At 63.6% G+C, this 9,664-nt stretch overlaps 1 protein-coding gene across 1 annotated transcript; it reads left to right on the top strand.

Moving 5' to 3' along the window:
* The first annotated feature begins 385 nt into the window (after window positions 1–385).
* Window positions 386–4,641, top strand: SKOR1 (SKI family transcriptional corepressor 1). Its single transcript, XM_064455825.1, has 8 exons — window positions 386–2,371; window positions 2,544–2,640; window positions 3,080–3,187; window positions 3,298–3,369; window positions 3,566–3,640; window positions 3,734–3,808; window positions 4,282–4,347; window positions 4,470–4,641. Exons 1-8 carry the CDS (start codon window positions 401–403, stop codon window positions 4,565–4,567), a joined length of 2,562 nt encoding a protein of 853 aa, XP_064311895.1. The 5' UTR covers window positions 386–400; the 3' UTR covers window positions 4,568–4,641.
* Window positions 4,642–9,664: the final 5,023 nt, after the last annotated feature.

Raw genomic sequence — 9,664 nt, 5'->3', positions numbered from 1 at the left:
GGCGGCCCGGCACGGCTCGGCGAGCCGGCACAAAGGGAAGGGTCGCGGGGGACCCCGGCGCCCCCCTCCCCGCCGCCTCCGGGACGCCCTTGCCCCGGGCGGTCGCTGCCGCCGCGCTCCCGGGGCCGCCCGGCCGCGGCTCCCGGTGCCGGCGGCGGCGGCGCGGGGGATGAGCCCCGGCTCCGGGAGAGCCCCCCGGGCGGCCCTGCGGAGGGTCCTGCGGCAGCGCCCGGGGCTGGGGGCTGCGGGGGAGGGCGGGGGCTCCGGGCCGGGGCCGGCAGCGCCGAGCGGGGACTAACCGGGCCGCGGAGCGGGGCTGCGGGAGCGGCGGCGGGTCCCGGGAGCGCTTCTAACCCGCGCCTTTCCCCGATTTTGTTTTGCAGGGGCGTTTTGGGGGGGAATGGAGGCGATCGCCAGTCAGATGGGAAATGGGAGAGATGCAAGCTCCTCCCCAAATTCAAAGCAAGAGCTGCAGCCGTACCAGGGCTCCAATACCCTCAAGCCCAACCAAGTGGGTGAGACCTCTCTGTACGGCGTGCCCATCGTGTCCCTGGTCATCGACGGGCAGGAGCGGCTCTGCCTGGCGCAGATCTCCAACACGCTGCTCAAGAACTACAGCTACAATGAGATCCACAACCGGCGGGTGGCCCTGGGCATCACCTGCGTGCAGTGCACGCCGGTGCAGCTGGAGATCCTGCGGCGGGCCGGGGCCATGCCCATCTCCTCCCGCCGCTGCGGCATGATCACCAAGCGGGAGGCGGAGCGGCTCTGCAAGTCCTTCCTGGGCGAGCACAAGCCGCCCAAGCTGCCCGAGAACTTCGCCTTCGACGTGGTGCACGAGTGCGCCTGGGGCTCCCGGGGCAGCTTCATCCCGGCCCGCTACAACAGCTCCCGCGCCAAGTGCATCAAGTGCAGCTACTGCAGCATGTACTTCTCCCCCAACAAGTTCATCTTCCACTCCCACCGCACCCCGGACTCCAAGTACACCCAGCCCGACGCCGCCAACTTCAACTCCTGGCGCCGCCACCTCAAGCTCAGCGACAAGACGGCCACGGAGGAGCTGTCGCACGCCTGGGAGGATGTCAAGGCCATGTTCAACGGCGGCACCCGCAAGCGGACCTTCTCCCTGCAAGGGGCGGCCGCCGGCGGGCCCGGCGCCGGTTCCCCCGCCGCCAAGGCCGCCTTGCACCCGCCGCCGCCCGCCGGCCCCGAGCTGGCCCCGGCGCACAAGAGCCTCCGCTGCAGCGGGCAGGAGCCGGCGGGCGAGCGCGGGGCGCTGGGGCTGCCGGCGGCGCACGGCGGGGCGGCGGGCGGGCACGGCGGGGCGGGCGCGGTGCGCAGCTACCCGGTGATCCCGGTGCCCAGCAAAGGGTTCGGGATGCTGCAGAAGCTGCCGCCGCCGCTTTTCCCCCATCCCTACGGCTTCCCCGCCGCCGCTTTCGGACTCTGCCCCAAGAAGCAGGAGGACGCGCTGGGCGGCGCGGGGGGCGGCGAGGCGGCGGGCAAGGGGGGCGCGCTGCCCCCCGGCATGTTTTGGGGACCCCCGCATCCCCACCCGCACCAACCGGCCCAGCCGCCCCACCAGCCCGGCGCTGCCAAGGACACCGGCGTCTACCCCTCCTTCCCCGTCTTCTGGCCGGCCGCCGGCAGCCTCCCGGTGCCGCCCTACCCGGCCCAGAGCCAGGCCAAGGCGGCGGCCACCGCCGTGGTGGTGGCGGCGGCGGCGGCTGCGGCGGCGGCGGCGGCCGAGCCGCCCGGTTTGTCGGGCCGGCACGGCGAGCTGGAGGGCTCGGAGCCGTCGGGGAGCGGGAGGAGCAGCGCTACCCCCCAGGAGGGAGCCGGGGCGGAGGGCGAGCGCTGCCCCAGCGCCTTGTCGCGGGCGGCGGGCGAGGAGGAGCGCTCCGGGGACGAGGCGCTGCTCCCCCCGCTGCCCCTGCCCAGGAAGGGCAGCTACCTCTCCGCCTTCCGCCCGGTGGTGAAGGACGCCGAGAGCATCGCCAAGCTCTACGGCACCCGGGAGGCGTACGGCGGCGGCGCGGCCCCCCGCGGCCCCGGCTACCTCTCCCCGGACTTCCTCAGCGAGGGCAGCTCCAGCTACCGCTCGCTTTCCCCGGGGGGGGACACGGCCGAGGAGCCCGAGGTCGACGTGGAGTCCAACCGCTTCCCGGAGGACGAGGAGGAGGATGCCGCCGCCGCCGCTCCCACCGAGGGCCGGGAGCCCCCGCCGCCCCGGCTGCTGGCCGGTACCGAGGAGCCGCCGCCCGCCGGGGCCGACGGAGCGGAGGAGAAGGAGGGCGAGCCTGCGGCGGAGGAGGGCGGCCAGCCGCCCGACGGCAGCCCCGAGCGGAGCAGCAGCAGGGGCGCTTACGAGGTGCGGGCCTGGGGAGGGGGGGGGTGTCTGCCCTCGGGGTCCCCGTGGAGCTGGGGAAGGGGGGGTCCGCACGGGGCTGAGAGCGGGGCGGGGGGGGGGGTTGCTCTCGGGGGTCCCCGCGGGGCCGGTACCGGGCCCCCCCACCCCGCCTCCCTGACTCGCTCTTTTGTAGGTGTACGCGCCGGAGCGGGGGGAGCACCTGCAGCCGCTGAAGACCACCGCCTCCCTGGGAGCCCCGGCCGCCTACCTGTGCCCCCCCGAGGCTAAGGGTAAAGCGGGCCGAGGGGGGGCGGTGGGGGGGGGGGGAGGCCGGTGCGCATGGAGGGCACTGCCCCGGACACCGCCCCCGCCGGCTGCTCAGCCCCGGGGGGGCAACCGGACCGCCGCTTTCGTTTGGTATTTTTTTTTGTTGGTTGGGTTTTTTTTGTTTGGGTTTTGGGGTTTTTTTTGAGAAAAACCGAGTACAAACGGTTCCTGGATGGGGGAACGGGGCCAGGCCCCCCCCCGCCGCCCCGGGCTGCCGCCGTCGGACGGGGCCGGTGCGGCGGGGCAAAGCTCCTGCCAGCAAGCTACTTTCCAATGGCAAAGCGATTAGGATGTCCGCTAAGAAGGTTTTAACGAGGGCTTTGTCCGTAATTATGTAATTAAGGATATATCAGGACCATACTTTCATTGCTTATGGTTGAAAATCGGTTTATTAACTTTAAGAGCAAGATAAAGAAGACAATCACTCCGCGGCAGAGGATTTAGAGACCAGAAAATCCTATCAGGACCAAAGGAATGTCTCGCATCCCAGCCCTGTAAATACCGACAGAGGTAAGCGCCGCTCCGCGCTCGGCCGCGGCCCCGATGCGGGGCGATGCGGGGTGTCCCCCCCACCCCTCCCGGGGGGGCTGACGGCTCTCTGCCCCCCCCTCCCTGGGCAGGAGAGGACGGCCTCGGCATGGAAGTCGCCGGGACGCAGCTGGTGGAAAAGGACATCGAAAATTTGGCCCGAGGTGAGGCGGGGGTTGCGGGGGGTGCGGGGCTGGCGGGACCCCCCGGCCTCTCCCCGCGGCTCGGGGTATTTGTGTTTTCTGCAGGAGTGATTAACTCCTGTGATTAATGTAACGTAATGCGATTAGCGCCGCGCTGAGCCGCCTCCATATGGAAAAGTGCGGGCTCCCCTCAACCCCGCCGTGTGTTTTTAAATAGACGAATTGCAAAAATTGGTCCTGGAGCAAATGGAGCTGAGAAAAAAACTGGAGAGGGATTTCCAGAGCCTGAAAGGTACCGGCGACCCCCGCCCCGCCCGGGCCGGGCGCGGCCCCGCTCCGGGGAGCGGTGCTGACCCCCCCGTCCCCCCCGACCCCCGTCCCGCAGATAATTTCCAGGACCAGATGAAGCGGGAGCTGGCGTACCGGGAGGAGATGGTGCAGCAGCTCCAGATCGTCCGAGGTACGGCCCGGCCGCCACCCGGCAATTATTTTATTTTTTACCATCTCCTTTTTGTGTCTTTCTTTTCCTTTTTCCTTTTCCTTTTTTTTTTTAGTTTATTTTTTTCTTCTTTTTTCTTTTTAAATTTATTTTTTTCTTTAATCGAAGCCCCTTGGCGCTCTCCGCTTAGCCTGGGGATTTCGAGCTGCCCCGCAAACGGCTGCGAGGCATCATTACACGGGAGCGAATCAACCTTCCCTCTCGCAGCAATTTCCACCAGGGCTAAATTAAAAACCGAGACCTAAAATTACCTGAGAAGCCATGCCCGACTTTGGGTCCCCGTTTCCCCCCTCCTCCCCCGTTTCTTCCCACCCCCACCCCCCCCCCCCCCGACGTGCCACTCGGCCCAGCGCATCCCCGACGGGACGGCCGCCCCCGGTGTGTGCCCCCCCCCGGCGCGGTGCGATGCTCCCCCCCAATTCCCCCCATCCCAGATACGCTTTGCAACGAGCTGGACCAGGAGAGGAAAGCGCGCTACGCCATCCAGCAGAAGTTGAAAGGTACCGGGGCCAGGATGGGGGGGTGTGTGGGAGATGTCTAAGGGGGGGCTGATACCCCCACCCCCCCCGCAGCGTGCGGGGGTCCGGGGGAGCCGGGGGGTGACGGCTCCGTTGCTTTGCAGAGGCCCACGACGCGTTGCATCACTTCTCCTGCAAAATGCTGACCCCGCGGCACTGCACGGGGAACTGCTCCTTCAAGCCGCCGCTGCTGCCCCAGTGAAGCCCCCCCCGCCCCGCCCCGGACCCCCCCCTTCCCCCGAAGCCATGCGGGCAGAGCCCACACAAGCCATTTCCACGAGATATTTGTACATAGAGGACTCGGAGCCCGGCTTTCCTCGGACTGGCAATACGGTGGGGAGCGGCCCCGGGCCGGCCGGAGGGGGAGCCGGGCCCCCCCCTGCGCCCCCCCGGGGCCCCCCGCTCCGCCTCGCCCCCTCCCTCCCTGTGTGTCCGCTTCTTCCACCCGTGTCCAGACTGGAAACAAAAGTGGCTATGTGCAATGGATATAAATGTACTGTGATTCTCTTGGTACAGTATTTGTTGGATTTTTATTTATTTATGATGTATATTTATTTCCCCCATCCCCCCGGGCCCCCTCCTCCCTCACCACTCCCTTGTATATTTATGGATGTAACGGCACTTTAACGGGCGGTCCGCGACTCCGGAGGCAGAACATCGCTCGCCCGCTCTGGGGACAGACCCCCCCTCCCCCCTCTGTACGTGATTTTGGTTCTTTAATAAAAACCGACTTTAAGAACCCGCTTGATCCGTGGGACTGTCCCGGGGAGCGGGGGGAAGGGGGTCCTGTTCTGCCCCCCACGAGGGGCTCGTACGGCCCCGACGGAACCCCCCGGGCCCGGCCAACACCGGGGGGGGGGACGGGGACACCCCGCTTCCCTGCAAAGTTCCTCTTTCTCCCTCCTCCTCCTCGCCGCAGCCGGGAGCTCATTAATGCCCATTTATATGCTCGTTTCACACATGAAAGTATTACATTAATGAGCTCTGAGAGCGGGCGTGGAGGTGCTCGCACACCTATTAGCCCTAAATACCTGTTTTCAGCCCAAGATTAACCTAGCACGACATCTCGGCGGGCTGCGGGGGGAGGCGATGCACCTTGCACGGGGGTCCTGGGGCGCACCGGGGCTGGGGGATGAACCTTGCACAGGGGTCCTGGGGCGCACCGGGTGTGGGGAGGGGGGGATACGAACCTTGCTCGGGGGTCCTGGGGCGCACCGGGGATGGGGGGGGCGAGTGGGATGAACTTGCGCGGGGGCCCTGCGACGCGCTGGGGCAGGGGATGCACCTTGCACGGGGGTCTTGGGGCGCACCGGAGGGGAACGCACCTTGCACGGGGGTCCTGCGGCACGCCGGGGATGCGGGGACCGGGAACACCCCCGGGACCGGGACCAGGGCCGAGGGGTGTTTGTGCGGGGGGGAGGAGGATGCACGCGGGGGGCTGCGCGCTGCCTCCGCCGGCGCTGCCCGCGGGGGTCCTGCGGTGTGAGCCGCCCCCGGGAGCTCCGCAGCGCGCATCGGCCGGGATGAGTTTCTGGGACCGTCATTAGGCGGAGCAGCGGCGGTTCCGCGGCCTGGGCCGCCACCGCGTGGGCGCAGCCGGCGGTGCAGCCCCCCCCCAGACACCCCCTCCTTCCAAACCCCTTCCCCGGGCCGCCGTGCGCCGGCCCTACACCCCCCGCCGGGCCCGATCCGGCGGCACCCCGCGGGGTTGCTTTGCAAAGGGCAGGGAGCCCCCTTCCCCCCCGCTCCCCGGGTCCTCTTGCAGGGCCTCATCCTGCCGGCAGAGCCGGGCCCAGCACCTCCACCTCGCCTCCAGGCAGCCCTCCCCTGAGCCAGGGGCCTCCAGAAGTGCCTCCCAGCCTAAATCCCCCCGACAGCCCAAAGCCCGGGCTCTCTGTTAGGCTTTATTCCCCTCAGCGGTTCAGCACGGCTTTTCCCCTCGGTAGGGACGGGGCAGCGAGCACCTTGACCCTGGGATCAGCTGCGCTGGGCTGGGAGCCGCGTTCCCCCATCACCTGTGAGTGAGGAAGATCATGGGAGCCAGGCCTGGGCAGGTGGATGCGGTTGGCCGGGCTGATGGTTACAAAATCCTTGAGGTGGAAGCACAGCTGGCTTTCTTAGGCTCCCCTTGTTTCTGAGAGCATCAGGCAAAGCTCTTGTGGCTTGCTTGGGGACAGACATCCTTGTGGGCTGTGTGAGCTGCAGAAGGTGTCTGCAATACGTGGCCCTGAGCAGGAGCAGCAGAGCTGGGACTGCTGGTGGCATCTCTCCTGCAGGTAAGCTTACGGGAAGGGGGATCACCTTGCTGGGCCACGGAAGGGATGTGTAGACCAGGGAGGTGATAGCAAAGAGGTGAATAAAAAGGTAGAGTCAAACTCCACAAGCTGAGAGGTGGGTGGTTTGAGGGAATGAAATAGTTGGGCCCTTGTAGGGGAACAACTGAGCCTCTTGCCTTGCATGTTCCTCCATGCCTCTCTGCTGGGTCATCGCTGGTACCTTGTGGGGAAGAGGTGGCACGGGGTGACCCCGTGGACACCCACAGAGGAGCGTGGCCTGGCTGCCAGCCCAGGGGGGCAGCGCGCCACATCGCTGGTGCTGCCACCCCTCGGAGGGGCTCTCGCTCCTTACCCTGGCCCCAGGTCAGGACACGCAGCCGGGCCCCGCCGTGCGTTCCCAGCTCCCGCTTCCCTCGTGCCCGGCTGCCGGAGCCGCGTCTCCCCGGCAGCTGCCTGGCCTCCGCTGCGCCCACCTGCCCGGGCACACCGTGCGCAGCGGCGGTGCTTACCAACGTGGGTGCAAAAATGAACTATTACGTTGTATTAATATTTTCACACTACTTAGCTCTCATTAAAATGTACTTTGCTGAATTTAATATGCGACTTCAAATGACACAACGTATTAAGTGCTTAATATACTAGAAATTATGAAACTATTATAGTCTAAGTAATATGAAATAATTAGAGTGAATTAAACTTCACCAGCAGAATGAGGGAAAGGCTTCAAATTTTTTCTCCTTTTTTTTTTTTCAGTCTTAAAATAGTTGAATGCAGTAATAGCCCCTGAAAATAAATGACCAGTGTTAGGATTTTTAAATAATTAAAGCAGGAAAAAGCCTGGAGTGTCTGTATTTGAGCCTGTGATGAATCCTGAATTGGGGGAAGCAGAAGGTCTGTTTGCTGTAGCTGATGGAGTTGTTCTTTCAGGCCAGTGGCAGAGCAGCTCCAAGGAGCTGATCACCAGACCTCCAGCCTTGCCAAGGCTTCTCCCCATATGCTGTTTTCCTCTTGTTCACAAGGCTGTTTATTTGGAGGCAAGCAGACGTGATGGCTCCCAGTCCTGGAGCGGTGTCTGCTCTGGGTTTCGCTGCCACGCAGCCTCTGAGCTGAAAGTCCCCTTCGCAGAGCAGCTCCCCTCTTTAAGGGGGGTGCAGATGCCACAGATCCCAGCGTTAAAGTCACAGTGGCTGGATGGAGCCTGGAGAAGTGCTTCGAGCCATCGCACTGACGTTGGGGTTGAACTGCAGGCGTGTTTCTCGCGGGAAGGGGATCGCCCTGGAGCGTCGGTGGGCGCAGGGGTGGTAGATGCTCTCCGGCGGGTGTGCAGCAGCAATGCAAAGCTCCTGACCCATCAGCCGCCAGGTTTAGGCAGGGTTTTTGCACCGTGGTGTGGATGCAGGGGACCGTGCGGGACTGCGCCGCTGCGGCACCCACCGAGCACCCGCTCCATCGGTCTCGCAGGCCCCAAACCTCCGCCATTGACCCTGGGCGGAGCGGGGTCAGCTCGGATGCGGGTTGTCTCTCCAGCGGCAGCGTGGCCGGATTCAGAGGACGCCAGGAGATGGCGTTCCCAGCGCTGCACAGCGCTCCTCGCTGGAGTTTGGTTTTGAACTGAGGTTCTGTGCAACTTCCATGGAAACTACCAAAATTACCTCTTGGGAAAGCAAGTCTGAGCCTGGGGGGGGGGGACAGAAGCAGCAGAGCTGGGCCATCGTCTCTGCACCCGATGGACGTGCAGCGGTGAAGCTGTTGAGTCCCTCCTGAAGCAGCAGCTTTGGGGGCAGGAGGAGAAAACAGGCACTGTTCTGTGGCCTTCAGGGTGATGGGTGTTGCTCTTACAGTGTGGGATGGTGGCAGCCAGTGAGTAAATATGTGCTTACATGATATTCTGCTGGAGGACCTGAAGGGAAGAAAATGAGCAACGGGTGGATGTCAGTCCTGTCCATGCAGGGCCGGGGTGCTCAGGCAGCGAGGTGCCATGGGTGGGGGGCAGTCCCGAGAGGCTCCCGTCTCCCTCGCGGGTTCGCTGACACCCACAACCCAGGGGAGAGGGGAAAGGCAGCTTTCCCAAGAAATTGTGGTGTTAGGAGAAACCCAGGCTGAACCTGCGGTCACAGACCTGACTCTGGGGACTGGACCAGTGGTGCTGTTACGGGTGATCTAAGGTGCTTTGTCCCGAAGTGCAGACAGGCTCTTCCTCAGTAAATGCATAAGGCTCTCACCAGATTTACGGAATGGTATCAGAGAAATAGTGCTGTACTCGGGTGAACACTCAGAAGGCTAACAGTTGAGTTAAAAGAGAGGAAAATGGCCCTTGATTTGCCTCCTTGAGGATTATTTAGGTTCTACCAACTGTATCATCGAAAGACACATTTGCTTGGAAAGCCTAATCATTAAGTACAACGAACTTGCCAGCAAGCATCTAAAAAAGTGTTAACTTTTTCTTATATGTTGTGGTTTAACCCGGCAAGCAGCTAAACACCATGCAGCCGTTTGCTCATTCCCTCTGCTTGCAGTGGGGTGGGGGAGAGAATCGGGGAGGGGGGGGAAGTAAAATTTGTGGGTTGAGATAAAGACAGTTTAATAGGACAGAAAAGGAAGGGAAAATAATAGTAATAATGGTAAAAGAGTATACAAAGTGATGCACAATGCAATTGCTCACCACCCGCTGACCGATGCCCGGTCAGTTCCCGAGCAGCGGTCGCTGCCCCCAGCTGACTCCCCCAGTTTGTATGCTGGGCATGATGTCATATGGTATAGAATATCTCTCGGGCCAGTTGGGGTCAGCTGTCCTGGCTGTGCCCCCTCCCAGCTTCTCGCTGGCAGGACATGAGAAGCTGAAAAGTCCTTGACTAGTGTTAGCACTACTTAGCGACGACTAAACCATCAGTGTGTTACCACCACTGTTCTCACACTAAATCTAAACCCCAGCACTGAACCGGCTACTAGGAAGGCAGTTAACTGCCCCAGCTGAATCCAGGACAGCATGTCTCTGATTTCAGGGGACTATTTGCTGTTGGTGG

Source organism: Phalacrocorax carbo, chromosome 7 (genome assembly GCF_963921805.1).
Source record: "Phalacrocorax carbo chromosome 7, bPhaCar2.1, whole genome shotgun sequence".
Taxonomy (NCBI): Eukaryota; Metazoa; Chordata; class Aves; order Suliformes; family Phalacrocoracidae; genus Phalacrocorax; species Phalacrocorax carbo.
This window is presented reverse-complemented; position numbering and strand designations above follow the sequence as displayed.